The following is a 16,407-nucleotide window of genomic DNA, read 5'->3' as shown; positions in this document are numbered from 1 at the left end:
ACCTGATTGACTTTATTGGCAATCTTTATCAACCATAAAATATGTCTCCTCCTGTACGAGGTTGGGCCAGGAAAGAAGCGCTTTATCCTCAAACACTCCATCCATCTTTTAGTCTTCCCAGCCTAACCAATTCTTCCGCTCCATCTATTCTCTCTGTTCGCTCTGCTGTCTCTCACCTCACTTTTACCCCTGAAAAATAAATTCCCCATTCTGACTCATCACCACTACCAAAACCCTTCACCATGCTTCCTTCCGCTCCTCTTCTCTCTGTTTCCTTCTCCATCTCTAACCTTTGCCTCTTTACTCCCGTTTCCTCCATCTCATCTTTCCTTCCACGCACTTGCGCTCTTCATTTCCACTTTATAATGCTTATTCCCCTTTTGTCTCTCCCTTCGTACATTCCTCTCTAGCACCCTCTCTTTGCTACTCTCCACTGCCATCTCTCACTGTTTTCCTAAAGGATTCACACTGAAATTGAGGGAAAACATCCAAGCGTGAAATAGTCCAGAGAGAGTTCTGAGCGTTCACTTGTTATTTCATTTTCAGGATGAAACAAGGGCATTAATACTTAAAAATCCTGTCTGTCCTGATAGGAGACACTAAGGAGATGAATGCCTCCATTCTTCCCCCGACCTTCTCTTCCTTTCTTGCCCACGTGTGCGCTCTTTTGCTCTTTTCCATACTAACTAATTCGCTCTCTCAATCACACAAATGCATTCAATCTAATTCCATCTACATAATATGTTAATCAAGGATTATCAGATAAAAGTGCATGCTAATCACAACATCACAGACTGCTATTTTTTTCTGCATGGCTACATTTCTCATCTCTCCATTGAGATTTTGTTACACTTTACAATTACTCTCAGTTTATTTTAGGAATGTTCCATCTCACCACTTATCCCCAAAACCCATCTTTGGAGGCCTTGGGCCATGTGGGTGCTGCTGTTTAGTTGGTAATTATGACACTAATGACCCAAGAAGAGTCAACACACTAAAGATAATGCATTAAAATTTATGGAAATCCTTAATTAGCTCAATGTATGCTGAATGAGGCAGCAAACTGAGAGCCACTCATTAATGACAGCAAAGTGAAAAACAAACAAACAAAAAGCAATTGAGGACAGACAAAAGAAAGAAAGAAAGAAACTATAGATTGACACATTTTACAAGAGGCTGGGCGGAAGGACGTAGAACAAAGAAGAAAAAACAACAGCATGAATGAGGGGCGCAGTGTGACCAAAGTAAACTAAAGGAAAGGTCTTCTAAACACATAAAAGAGAATGACAGAGAGACAAACTGACAGAACCAAATTAAGAAACAGATAGTTGTGAGATTTAGAGAAATAAATGTTGTTTATTCCAAAGCCAAGCACAATTAACTGTGGCACTGCCGGGCATAGCGGATGCTTCGGCATGCTGATTAGTCCAATGAGAGATGAGCGTTTCCTAGTGCCACCAGGAGAGAAGCAGGCAAACATATTATCACAAGGATAGATAAACAGAGGGCACAGCGCTTCAGGAAATGTCTGTGTGTGTGCGTGTTTGTGTGTGTGTGCATTGAACGTAGGCAGCTTTTCTAGTTGCCTTGATACCTAGGCAAAAAAAATAAAAAATAGATTGCAAAAACACTTTTAAAAACAATTTCAACATACTTTGACTGTTTCACTAACTCTCTTTGCCATTTTTTCTTCCTACCTTGATCAGTAGAACACACACGGACACACAAACACACACATATGTGAGACAGATAATATAATGGAGGACTGAGCTTGAGAAAAGAAAGGGTGAAGAATTAACTGCGCGTGTGTGTAAGCAATCTGCATGCGCATGCATGCTTGTGTGTTGCCGGGTTTCAGCACACTGAAGGTGCATGCAGTGTGTGTCTGTGTGTTAGGCACGATTTGTCATGTATACTTGTATACTTATACAGAAAGATGTGTTCGTGGTGTCGTGCAATCATAACTGAAAGCACACATTTATACAAATGCACTATATGTATATATGTAGTTTTTGCCTTGGGCTCATCTTTCTTTGCAGTACAGAGGTTGTGCATCTATTTAGATGTGCTGTGCAGTTTTAAATAGAGTTAAATGAGTCTTAAAGAGGTTACAAATGTGTATGATATGATCCACAGGCATAAACCAGATTTATAAATGTGTAAAACAATTCATCTGTGTGTAACTCTGAGTACTTACAAACGCATGCGCCAATCTACACATGGATACAAAGCAATTTGAACATTATTTTAAAAATTCTCGTGTCGAAACCTGAACAAACAGCGATCATTTACAACACAATATTTTCAAGCTCAAGTTTTCCATGTAACCAGTCTGACCACTTTCACTTTTAAAAAGCTTCCCGTGCATGAAAATATCTAAAAATATTTGCAACTTTCTTTTCGCTCACTTACAGATAAATCAAATATGTGCGCACCAGTCGCCTGATATGCACAAATCACAACACATGTGCTCTGGGGTTTTGAGGCTCTTAGTCTTTGCACACTGCCAGCTTGGCACAGATCCACAAATCTAAGCTGAGTTCAAGTGCTAGTGGAAAACTAGGACATTCAAGCCTCCTTTGTATTCCTGGGTTATTTCAAGGAAAACAGATGTTTCACATTTGTGCATCTGTACCAAACTGATAGTGTGAAAAGAGTCTCAAAACCCCAGCACCCTGCGAGCACATGTGGCATGATGATCAGGTGACTGGTGCACACGTATTTCCCGATATTTGAATGAACAGAAAGTCACAACTATCTTTAGACAGTTGCACGGGAACCTTTTTGAAAGTGAAAATGAAAAGATTTGTGAAGATGGACTTACAGATTAGCGTGTAAATGATCCTTATTTATGCAGGTTTTAGCCCTATGCATTTGGGTTGTATGTGTTCAAACTGCTCTATGTTTGGACTGGAGTATGCAATTGTGTATACCCAAAATCACACACAAAATGTTCAATACACATTTGTAACTCTTTTGAGAATCATTTAACTCCATAGGTTTAAATATACCTAAATATGACAACAATAAGGATACAATAAAGGTGGCAGTTTTTACTTGAAAACATTTAAATCAATATATCAGTCAGTATGGTAGCTACCACTAAAAACAGTAGGTGAAAAAAATTTGTTGAATACTTACTGTATAGAATTCTCTATACGCGTGATTGTGAGGAAAGCTGCTAGATTGGCAGTATATGAGGATATGACAATTAGAGCAAACATCCACCAAACCCCCATCATCATCCTTGTAGCTAGGGTGGTGTAAGGCACCTCTCCACCTGCAACAAAAGTAAGAAAACAAAAGAGAGAAAAAAAGAGAGTCAAAATCACGGTATAAGAAAAAAAAAGCAGCTCTTTGCTGCGGGAGAAAAAGCTGTGAAAACAGCAAAGCACATCCTGAACGATTATCATTGGATTAACAGGATTTGATCTGATGCTTTGGCATAGATCTGATCTTCACATGGTCGGATCAACTGCAAGAAATTGCTGTGAACTGGAAAACATCAAAATAACAAATTCCAAATCACTGCGATAAGAAAATCTTTGATATATGAAAACCAGTTTATAAATAATCATACATTAAGTAACATTTGAAATCTTAGGTCTTGGCAAGCATTGAGTGATCAGAGGTTGTCTTCCATTGTCTCGTGATGTTTTAATACACTTTATATAACTAAGAACTAAAAAAAAACTATTTGGATGCACATTTAAAAAAAACGGTAACCTGCTTTTTGCAATAAATACTGTTGAAAAGATGTGATGAATGCGAACAAAATGCTTGTCAGGCTTTCCCATTAAGATGCTGCCGGGAACACATTACAATGAAAAGTGGCTTGTCTGTCTTCAAATATAAAATCGCTTTATCCTCCTCTTGTGTTATAAACAGCTTTTCTGGCCTTGTCCTCTGAAATCTTGTTCTGCAACAGTAAAACACAAACTGGCTCCGCTTTATATGTTTTTCAAGAAAGGTTGTCATTCCAAATGTAGCCCTCAAAAAACAAGAAAACAACAAAATAAAAAAAAACTAAAGAGAGAGAGACAGAGAGAGGGAATCTATTTGTTTGTGTACTAACCAGCGCAGAAAACGGGACACATTTATCTTTGGCTCTTCCATTCTTCTCAGGTAGCTGTGTGGGGTAGCCTTTCTATTCATACCCACACACTTGCTTACTGACGACAGTGTTTTTGCATACATTTACTGTAGCTATGCAGTAAATGTATGTTTTTATACCTGTGGTGATCACGGTTACATCAGCACAGACCAGCCAATGCTCTCATGTCTCCCACTTCCCTTAGCCCAGCCTCAATAATATATCTGACACCCACATAATCTCTCTCTCTCTTTATCTCACCACCTTCTCTATATCCACTGGATTCTTTTTTTTTTCCATCTTCCCTTCCTGTATACCGTTTGATTTATTTTAAACGTACTATCTCTTTTTCCCTCTACATGTTTTCTGTTATCCTTCTTTGCATGATTTGCTGTTGACACCAGGTTTTAGCACAAGCCCGAAGGCATTATAACGTATACTGTATGGATGACATGGCATCGTGAATTATGTCTTTAAAATGTTTCAATCTTTTCATTTTTTCAGTAAATGGTCACACATAAAGTGGTTGTGTAATAATTTTTATTTTTTATCAGGTAACCTGAAGAAAAGTATGTGTCACTGTAATTACATAACAGCTATTTTTTTTATGAAAAAGAAACTTTATAATGAAATGATCGAAATAATAAGCCAGCACAGTATTCCTAAGAAATCACTGTGCATGGGAATGTGCGTGGGAAGATGAGATGAAGCATTTTCATGAATGAAAGCAACCAGCAGGCAGAGATGCTTTTTGGTGCCAAAAAACGTCCGAGTACATGCCTGAGCGTGACTGCAGTATCTTGGACTTCAATAGCTTCTAAAACATGACCTTTGTGAATCGTTCCAGCTGCAGAAGGTATTTGGGGATTTGGGGTTTCACACTGGCAATATCCACGGAGGACCAATTAATTCACTGAAAAAAAAGCCATTGTCCAGTCTCAGAACAATTTTTATGTTGATTTCTGGCTGCACAAGTGACTTTTATAAAATATTAATGTAGCTGGCGAGTTTAGACATCCAAGTGTCACAAAATTTTGAGCTCGGAATCAAATCACGTAGAGCAGATTTTTAGAAAAGGTCATTTCGTTTCCTAGTCTTTATATGGATATCTATATATATATCTATATATATATATACATACGCGTGTGTGTGTGTGTGTGTGTGTGTGAAAGACAGAAGCAGATTAATATTACAGAAACTTTAAGCTTATTTGATCATAAGGCGAGCATTGATTTAAAAGCTCAAAAATGTGAGATAATCTCCATCTCTCTATCTCTATCTCTTAACAGCTATAAGCCTATAATACCGTTACACTTAGAAACTTTTAGTGTCTCATTATCTCATCCTAAATGTGAGTGGCCAAAAAGCATATATATGATTTTATTGAGCAATATGTCACTGTTCACCTTTCACGCGTCACCAACTACCATCAGAGATTTTAATGATCTATAGCTCACATAAATTTAAAAAAACCCTGAATCCTCAGGGAAAGATGATCAGGACAACACTTTAGAAATTTAGACTCACTGGTCACTTTGTTAGGGACATCTGTTCAAGTGCTCATTAACGCACATAGCTAATCAGCAGCAACTCAATGCACTTATCGAAATAGGTCACCTGCTGTTTAAACCAAGAAAGGTGATTTAAGTGACTTTTAACACGCCATCGTTGGTGGTGGCAGATGGGCTGGACTGAGTATTTCAGTATTTTGCTAATCTACTGGAATTTTCCCACACGACCATCTCTAGGGTTTACAAAGAATGGTCAAAAAAAGATAAAATATCCAGTGAGCAGCAGATATTTGGGTGAAAATGCCTTGTTGAGGTCAAAGGATAAAGTTAAAACTCTTTGATGGACAACAGAAACTCAAATAACCACTAGCTACAAACAAAGGCATGTAGAAGAGCATCTCTGAGCACACAACACATCAAACCTTGAAGCAGGTAGGCTATAGCAGAAGACCACACTGGGTGGATCTTCTGTAAGCTAAGGACAGGAAACCGAGGCTACAGTTTACATGCGGTCACCAAAACTGGACAGTAGAAGATTCTAAAAGCATTGCCTGGTATTGTAAAAATGTATAGTTCTATAAAATCCAATACTAAAGTATATTGTACCAAGAGAAGCATCATTTATAGTGAGTGCTCTCAAAACCATATTTCATAGTAGGGGAAAGACTTAGATGGATGTTATCATTTAGTATTGAAACAGCAGTCAGCAAACGCTCCAAGTGAGTGAGTGGTTGTGTCAGGTTTCATGGGCACATATACAGGCATAAAGCATGTACGGCACCTTTTATATCATTTTAAAATACACCTTTTATCCTGTTTCATCAGAAAATGGGGTCTGAGGATAAATGACAAAAAAAATTGTGCGTTATTAGAGGTTCACGACTAAGCAGCTATCTCAAAGGATAGTGTGAAGTCAGCATGACATTTCAAACACAGACTTTCTGAACAGAGTACATGTATCTCAGAATCGAAATGATTCAGATTGACTGGTAGGAGGTGACAGCTGGGTTAACTCATTCTATACAGATACAAGACTAATAATGTTATCGTTCTTCTTCGGGGTTCCTTTGACTAAGCTAATCAAGACTACTAAAATAAATCATAGTAATCTTCTGTCTAGGATTCAGAGATTCTTTTCTGAAAGAACTTTTACGTTTTCCTCTGGTTGAACTCCTGAAAAACTTTTTTTAAAGGTAGGAGTGTATGGGTGTCTCAGTTTGCATACGGGTACACGTAAGGATCCTAAGAGAAGCATAGCTGCCATGAAGCAGCTTTTGCAAATACAGCTCGGCGGCTTCAAAAGCACCCCGTTGTGTCCCCTCGATATAGCTCTCCATTCTTACCCCCATGTTTCTCCTGCTACTCCTCTTATTCTCAGCTGTGACTCGTGTAGCTCTGGGCAAACAGGATTACTTTATTTCTTCCTACACAACTCAAAACTAGGAATTAAAACTGAAACTTCATTTAAAGAGGCATACTAAGGATGCTGCAGTTCTTCAAATTACTCTATGAACCATGTGGCTGTCTTTCAAGTTTTAATGTATTTTCCCCTAACTTTCAGGTTTCCATTAGCCTGATGCTAAGTGCTGCTTTCTGTCTTTTTTGATTGAAAGAGTAATTGGATTGCTGGATATCTACATAATTGATTAGTTAATTTGATAGCCGCCCCTTGGCCGTGTAACTGACCGACTGATTAACTTGCAATTTTGCTGGCTAAAAGACCCCTTGGCATTTCATTTTCCCATCTTTTTTTTTTTTTTTTTTTGCAGCTTCACAATCTAATTTTGTTTGCCTGAACAGACTGATGTTTTGGGTATTATTGGACAAAAAAAAGAAGAAGCCCTTCAGAATATTGTAGTGCAACCTGACTTTCCCAACCCTCAAGACTCTGATTTCTGTTGAGAAAAAAACAGCCCTTGATTGGATATTTTGTAACCTGACACTCCAGATGGTTTGGTAAACACGGAACCATCTGGGAAGTTGTCCTTGGAAACTTCTTGGAAAAGGGCAGGGACTTTCAGAAATTTATTTGGCATGAGTTTGGATGAAGCATATGCATACAACCAAGAACAATGGCACATCTTTAAACAGTCAGATAATTAAACAATAGGGCTTGGCAGCAAAAACCTTTATGTTATAAGTCTGTTTTTTGTTTTTTAATCTTCACCGGGAAAATAAAAGACAAAAGCAAGCAGTTTCATCCAAAATGTTTGGGACATGATTGGTCGACCCCTGAACCTGTTGTCCAACACTGTGAATTTATTAGCCAATAACTCCTCATAGGTCTGATGACTCATCCACAGCAATCATAGTGGAGCTATAAATTCAAGGAAAAACTCTGGCCAGGCAAACCAGATCAGTTGAGTATTATAAAGTATTAGTAATAGTGTCCAAAAGTTGATTTTGTTCATCTAGACGTAGCGTTTTGTGGGAGAAACGATTCGTCACTCATAAAGTGACTTCTTCAGTCTCAGCTGACTGCAGGTTTCCCCAATCTTATAGACAGTACATTTGCATAATGACTGAAACCAGCTCACTGAAGGAACAATGGGCTGGGAGGTCAGTTCCTTAATCTTAATTATGCAAATTCTCATGACCATAGATCAACAACCACTGACCAAAACTCACTGATCAATGGCCATGAGTACCATTCACAGAAAGTTGGGGAATGGCTGCAATCACAGCATTGTAAGATGGCAAAAGATGTACCCTTAGGCCCCCTCCTCGATTCAGAGATGGTCTTTCCCTTTTCGTGTAAATGGCCTCCTTGACACCGCGCTCAAACCAGCGTTCCTCCCTGTTCAGGATGTGTACATCCTCATCCTTGAAAGAGTGTCCACTGACCTGTAGGTGTAAATAGATTGCAGAGTCCTGGCCTGACGAGGTAGCTCTTTTGTGTTGTGCCATCCGCTTCGCCAGAGGTTGTTTGGTTTCCCCGATGTATAAATCCTGGCAATCCTCCTGGCACTTAACAGCGTACACTATGTTACTCTGTTTGTGTCGGGGGACCCGATCCTTGGGGTGCACCAGTTTTTGGCGCAGCGTGTTTTGGGGTTTAAAAGACACAGAGACCCGGTGTTTGGAAAAAATGCATCTCAACTGCTCCGATACTCCTGACACATATGGGATCACTACATGTTTTTGCTTGGGCAGCGGTTGTCCTTCTCTCCTGGATCAGCTGGAGCTTTCTTTAGGTGCCTTTCCAGCTTTGACAAAAGTTCAGCTGGGATAACCACATTTACTCAGGGCCTTCTTGATGTGATGTTCTTCTGCCTTCCTGGCGATGGTGTTCGCTCTGTGTTGTAGCTTCCTAATGACACCCAGTTTGTGCTCCAGTGAATGATGAGAGTCAAACCTTAAATACTGATCCGTATGTGTAGGTTTACGGTACACGTCAGCTTTTAGATGTCCCCCATTACTGATGGAAATCTCACAGTCTAAGAAGGCTAACCTGCCACTTTTCATATCCTCCCTGGTGAATTTGATGTGTCGGTCCACCGTGTGAAACGTTTCTCCCACAAAACGCTACGTCCAGATGAACAGAATCAACTTTTGGAGATTTACCTGGATGATTGAGAATGCAACAAGATATTAGTAAGAGTGAAAATGTCCACAATAAAAGTTTGACATTGCGGTGTGAGCTGTGTAAAACCCACCTTTAACCCTTTAAGACCTACCATAGAACCAAGTCCGCCAGAGCTTATATTATATTTTTACATGCTGTGGAGCCATTTTTGGGAGCATTTCAAGTTGCTATACATCAATACAACCATTATAGCCCAGATTTTAATAATATGTATTCATTAAGTGCATAGTAATTACATAAATTGCAAAAAAGTGCAATAAACTACAAAAAAATTGAAAATCGTTTTTGCTTTTTTAACATATATTTCTAGTTAGAGAAATTTAAGAGGCTTATCCCTCAAAACTGTAAATACAAAGGAGTTGCGCAAAATAGTTTTCCATCACAGGAAATTTATTTTGAGTGTCTTTATAGTTTTATTTTTGAAATACACCAACTCCTCCGGTTTCATATGCAAAAAAAAATTTTGCGCTAGCTTACGTGGTTGCAGAGCTACCGGGATTTAAAAATAGTTACGCAAAATGGAGCGTGTCCGCTCCGATCGGCTCTAAAGGGTTAAGCAGATAACACACTTTTTTGTGGATCTTAATACATTCTGTCTCTCAACTTGCAACGTCTTGCTCTTTTACTGAAATATCTAAAACTTCAGGCACACAGCTCAGAGACCAGTTGGCAACTGCTGGTTTCTAGTAAAGAAAGTGCATTCCCCAACATGTTACAAGTCATTGCTGATGCTGGCTGTTGACTGGTGAAAGGGGTTGCAGACTCCTTTTGACTCCTTTGGATCACCCACAGTTTGCATGGAAGATGTCTGCTCACCATTTCTCTCTGAACTATAATAAAACTTGATGATGACTTGATGAAACCAGAAACAGAGGATATTCACCTTGAAAGTAAAAGCTGAACCTTTTGAAATGTGTTGGTTGCAGCATTAAGGCACAACTTTTACTTCTATTTTGCACTGCTTTTCAAAGATTCACTACCACTTGGAAAGTAGCACCAACCATCTCCACCAACCACTCCCAACCTGTTGAGTGAATACATTTGATACCTTTAGCATGATTGCTAAAGGTATCAAATATGAACTAATATTAGGATGAGACTCGTGTAGATTCGTTTGTTAAAACTGCACTTCTGGATATCCCACATTTTTAGGGGTCCTGGCAAAGGTAACCACACACACAAACACACACTCACACACATCCACTGCCCAAATATTAGGGAAGAACATCAAGTGCTTAGATAAATGGGAGCACCGGATATGACCCCCATCCCACAGCCCTGACTCAAATTAATCAGTGAGGATGATGATTAGTCTAAAAAGCCCTTGATCCCATGTATGATGCTGTAAACTTGATGGGGTGATTTACAGACCAAGACTTTTTGTTTCAAAAGCAGCCAAAGGTGCAGGACAGTCCTTTTCAGTGTCACTCGTAAGACTTAATGAGTCACAGCACCTTAACAAATCAGCTCTTGAATTTTAAATTGAATTTGCACTTCAGTTAGCTAAATAGGTAAGGAAAGCAAGAGATTGTTAAAGATTTTTATGCAAAAAATGGCAAGGAGTATTGTGACATATATGATCAACTAATACAGATGCAGAAGTGATGGCAATTCATATTTAAAAGGTCAAAGGTTAAGTCACGCTACTTGGCCCGTGGACAGTCAGGACATAGAGTGCAGCATAACTGGTTGATGAAAGCACACAATGAGTCTTAGTGTACTGTAAGCAAATAAAAATCTCAGTGAGGCAATAAAAAGTATTACAGTGGCAATAAACGATTCTCATTGAGCTTCCATATTCTTAATGTTGTCATTTTTAGACATAACAATGGCAGAATAATGAACCAAACTGAAGTAACACCATTACCGTAAGAGATAAGTGATGCATTTGTCTGTTCTTTAGTCTGAAAAGTAAAGAACCTGTAATTGAAAGTGCAACCTGAGGTCAGGGGAAACAACATGCTCTCTGTTCTATGTACAGGTGTTTTGTAAATACTTGCAGTAAAGCAGCCTAATAGAGAGATTTATCTTCTCTGTCGGGAAAAAAGCCACATTTCAGAGTAAATGAGACAAAGAGGTCAACCGCTAGAAGACGACGCTGGACAAATTGATGATAAGGACCAGCTCCGTTACTGTGCACGGTCCATATCGACAGTCTACTCTCTGCTCCTTTACTGCATGCTGTCAGTGTAAACAAGCTCCTTCAAGACACTAGTTTATGGTGCTGGTGCAGTGCGTGTTTGAGATGCCCATTTGCAAAGACTTACTGACTATTAATCTCATCCCATATCATCTTTATCATCATATAGAAAAGAAGTAATGTGTTTAAAAAAAAAAAAATCTGTATCTTTCTCCCTTTCCGCAATTTTAGATGATAAGGAATGTCTGCACCCAGTGTTGGAAATCAATTTCTCTCAAATGCATCATCAGTTTTTCAAATCTACACTCCTGCTGCCAACCTTTCTGATCCATCTCTTCAAATTTAAAGCATCGCACTCTGGTTATTCTTGGATGAAATAAGAGCAGAGTAGTTCATTAGAGTATTGTTTTTTTAAATGAGTAAAAAAGAGCTAGAGTGTGCTCAGCTGATGTCATCCCCCAGTTGGAATCCATGCAATCTTCCCGTAAGATGATGTAAGGTTCTTTTTAACAACACTTTAGGCATTCACTTTTCATTCTTCCACACCACTGAAAAGTGTCTCGAAAAATAACAACAGGTTATCTCCGTTTAACACATGAACGTATCAAGTCTTCCACAATCTAGCTTTGCACATATGGCTGTTTCATACCAAACGGACAGTCAAATAGGATTTTGAGCACAGAAAAACACCAAACAGTACCAGTTTTGCTTCATTGCTTGTACATGTGTCAACACTATCAGAAATATGTTAAACTGAGGTTATGATTATAAAATTCAATCCATCTTTTAAAGTATTTTGAAAAGTTTCAGACTTTCTTTTGTTGTCTAAGTCTTATACGATGTCAAATAAATGTCAGTGATCACCCACATCATCAAAAGTCTTGTCATCATGTCACAGAATTCTGCAACAATGTTTCCTCAGACTTTAAAATGAAAAGAAATCTAGAGATTCTTAAATTCTCTAAAAACAAATGTCAAGCATCTCAGTACTTTATAATGAATTACTACATCTTTAGTATGAAATCATCACAATGTCAGCTGAAAGTCACATTAACATGTGGTTACACAAGGTCACACTAAATGATATATACAGTATCATTCAGTATTACTCATTTATAGTACATAAAATATAGTGTTACTTTAACTGAATGAAGCACAGAGGGAAAAAATGAAGACGAGAAATAAGATGCAAATGTATCACCCTCCCCCAATATGCTAGTTAGAGCCATTTTAAGTGACAAAAAAAAAAAAAAAGGAAAAAAGTGCATCGGAAAAATACTATAATCTCTTAAATCTGCAATTATGAGCTATGTAATTAATACCTTACACCAGCTCCAGGCAGTGTTTATGTGTTTATGCATGGCACTGATTTCTAAAGTCAGGTTCCAACAAAATATCATCAGTATTACCTCCTGAATACCAATGATCTTAAGTGAACTGGATTGCTAAAGAAACTCAAAGACTTACGCTAGAGTTCCTGACAGTATAAGAACTTGCTCCCAGGGTAGGCTATAATTTTAGTGCTATTGATTTCCTTTTTGTTAAAGGCAACGAATGCAACAGCTTTTCAAGACAAACAAAATCAAAGAATCCAAACATAAACTCACAAAAAAAGGAATATGCATATGTCTATACACTGTTATTTGTTTGCTTTGAGAGGAATAAACATGTAGATCCAGGAAGGAGGATGAAAAATTTGACAGATACAGGTGCTGTTGTTTCCCGCAGGTTTGGCAAACAAAATTATTCTATAAGCCAATTCATCTGCATCACACATTCTTAGTTTTTCTGCCTGCCTCCTTTCTGCATCTCTTACTACCTTCCTCCTCTGCTCTTCTCCTCTTTTCCCCATCCTTGTTGACATTCTGCAGTAAAGGTAACTCGAGATGAGTGCAGCTTTGAAGCCAGTCGAGCGGTGGGCACATCCTGAAGGGTTTTATATATGTGTGGCTTTCTTGTAAAGCTTCAAATCTCACCACCGAGCAAGCACCTCCACTGCCTCAGATTATACCCCTCCACCGTCTGATGACTTGCTGGAATCATTATTTATTTTTTTACCATCTATTTCTCCTTTAGCACTTCAATCACTCCCGTCTGACGGTGTCCCAGTGATTATAAACAACTTGGGAAAGACATATTACAGTGCAGGAGCCGGGGTGAAGATGGAAAAAGCGAGAGAATAGAAAAAGGGAGGAGGAGGATGACAGAGTGCATGCATCCCTCCTCCATCACCTCTCCTGCCTTCTGCTTTTCAATCTCTACATTGTACATGTGCCACCTCTAATACCCCTGGCTATAAGCCAAAGCGAAGAGGGATTTTCCATGTGGTTAGCAATTTTTTTTCAAGCCATCAAGTGCAACCATTAAAAAGATCCAGCAGGCTGGTAATGTTGTGGATTTGAGCTGAGATGCACGAAGTTTCCAATTCAGGGATGTGCCCCAATGGTGTCTCCCTTCCCTGTACGCTCCCTGAATACGTATGGGAACTTTAAGACATCCTCAAAAAATATGGCTGAAGTTTATACACAAGTTCAAATTCACACACACCAAAAAGCAAGGTTTACTAAGCACTTTTAATCTATTACTCTCGCAATCTTACACAAGGACACTTCAACACACGGACTAAAGGAGCTGGGGATCGAACCATCGACCTTCCGATGAGCAGACAACTCACTCTTGAACCGCAGCCACCCCCCTGAGCAATTCACACAGTTTAACTTCAGGCTAATTGAAATTACAGTAACTCAACAACAACAAAAAGCTTTTAATAAAGTGAAATTTGAACTGATTGTTAAATGATTGTCATCTAAATTTCTGATTGTGACAGCAAAGTCTTGATTACACTTAGCATAACAAATAGACACTGCAATCAGCAACTTGACAACCAAATTTGCATCTCAGAAAAAATCCTCCTATGAATGTGCATTTCCGCTGACAAAGTAGGCAGCCCTTGCGTGTGCACATAGGCTAATATGACTCACATTTTTCCAATATCATTTACATAATTATTTCATTTTGCTATTGAACAAGGCCACTATGATAAAATAAAGAATATTGCACCACACAGTCTCAAGCTACAGCATAACATTCAGGTGTGATCTGTGGGCAATGTGAAGCCCAATATACTGCTCAGAGGTAAGCACTTTAATTACTCGGTAGCACATTAAACTCACATAATGCAAATAAATCCATATTATTTTGTGATTTGTGATTATTTGTATTGTACTTTAGAGCTACATGTGATGTGAAGGAGAAGCGCTGATATTATGGCAATTGCATCAGAGTTATTAATATTCATGAACGTTATATTAATTTTTTATATTGCTGTGATTCACCTCTGCGCCCGACAAATTGCTCTGGACCCTCCCTCTACTGAAGTGTGCACTCCATACAGACACATGCTGTGTAGTATATACATATGTATAGAATACACGTATTATGTATGTTTGTAGAAGTTAATACAAGACCAAACTGAGCTGGCCAAACATGGATCAGCTAAGTTAATTAAAATTAGACCGTTGAGTGCATGTGTTCGTTATATAGATGGTAGACCCATGTTCTAACAGATATCAGAAAAGCAGCATGTGCCATCAAACTGCAACAAATCTTTGCAAGCCATTTGTTTTTTTTTTCTTTAAATGTTAGGTTTAAAGAAGTTATTTCGTAAATGACAATTTGAAAAGCAAAGTCCTCTTTTTGGTCAGAAAGGTGTTTCTCTTCGTTACTTGCTCTCTACATTCTTACTCACACTTAAGAAACCAGCAAATCAAAGCGATCCTTGCAGTCGTGTCATGTTTAGAACGTGACTTAAGTTGAAACCCCCAAAGAATTCAATGTGTGTAATATAAATGTGAGTTTAATATAAGTTCAACTGGGGGAAAGAGATATTCAAATATTATAGGATCGCCCTTAGGGGGGATGCTGAAATGGGGGTTCTGTACTCACTCCAGTTAGCTTGTAGAAGTTGGCTCAATTTCACAAAAAGGGAGCAAATTAAAAGATTGAAATGCAAATTATTCCCTCACTTAGCTGTGCTTCAGAGCGTGCTCACCATGAAAAAAAAAACTGCTATGTCTGCATTAGTGCACGGGGGAAACAGCGAACCAAAGCAGACTTTTCGCGCTCATGTGTACTTAACATATGTGTTTGTGTGCATTTAGCAGAAATAACGCATCGTTTCATTTCATCATTTCATCAAGCTTTTTTCCTTAGGGACTAGTAAAGCGCTGTACAAATACAGGCCATTTACCATTTAGCATTTTTCATAAGGAAAAGAACAACAACCACATCAAGATGATAGTTTTCTTTCTGGTATTTAAAGCCATAAACCAAACAAACGCTATCGCCTTGCTTTTGCATTCCTTCTGAGCCATAAGAACCACGTTGTTCGAGTCTCGTTATAATACATTGCCAATTAAAAGACTCACAATACAGATATGGAAATGATTCGATAATGTGACCATTTACATGGTGCATTTATCGCTCATTCCTCATTATGAAAGGCGATTCTCTAACAGTATCCAGCTGCTGCTTGTGAGAACAGCTATTGATGCTTAGTCTGACTGACTGTGTAGGTGAGGCTGAGTATGCTGTATGGCTCAGTCTGTGGTGTTATGGATATGTCCAGCTGTTACTATTTGAACCTGATGTCCTTCTATGACAGATCATCATAGCACAGAAGTTCAGGAATAGAAAAGATTCGATACAGCACTCAGCAAGCAAACCCATCACTGAACACATAACTGCTGCATGTAGTCAGTTTTATACCAATTAAAAATGAACATGTCACAGCCAGATTCATGAGAACCAAAGTACAACCAGTCAGAGAGACAGTTACTGTATGCAATTACAAAGCTGCAGCAACGATCATAGCTACAGTCATAGCGTTCATGGAGAGAGCTGGTGAGCTAGCTTCACTAGTATTCTTTTAAATGCAGAAGGGAAGTTTTGTGCCTGTGCAGTCAAAGCTCAGCATGCAGGGTCTACGTGACACTTTATCACAATACAGCCAAGACATTCGCTACACAATAGGCCAGAGAAAATGCAAAACTCGGAAAAAACCCTGCAGTGACCTTTT

The 16,407-nt window shown here is 38.7% G+C and overlaps 1 protein-coding gene across 1 annotated transcript in view; it reads right to left on the bottom strand.

Annotated features, from left to right (window-relative positions):
• The window catches only part of grid2 (glutamate receptor, ionotropic, delta 2), a 543,519-nt gene that overhangs the window by 66,481 nt on the left and 460,631 nt on the right, over nt 1-16,407 (bottom strand). The window contains exon 12 of the mRNA XM_085368399.1: nt 3,142-3,280. Coding sequence (XP_085224525.1) covers nt 3,142-3,280 — 139 coding nt within the window. The remainder of the gene's footprint in view (nt 1-3,141; nt 3,281-16,407) is intronic.

Source organism: Diplotaxodon limnothrissa, linkage group LG12 (assembly GCF_057381915.1).
Source record: "Diplotaxodon limnothrissa isolate DT_005_m linkage group LG12, D_limnothrissa_male_GT1.1, whole genome shotgun sequence".
Lineage (NCBI taxonomy): Eukaryota > Metazoa > Chordata > Actinopteri > Cichliformes > Cichlidae > Diplotaxodon > Diplotaxodon limnothrissa.
Note: the sequence above shows the minus strand (reverse complement) of the source record. Positions and strands in the feature narration are given on the sequence as shown.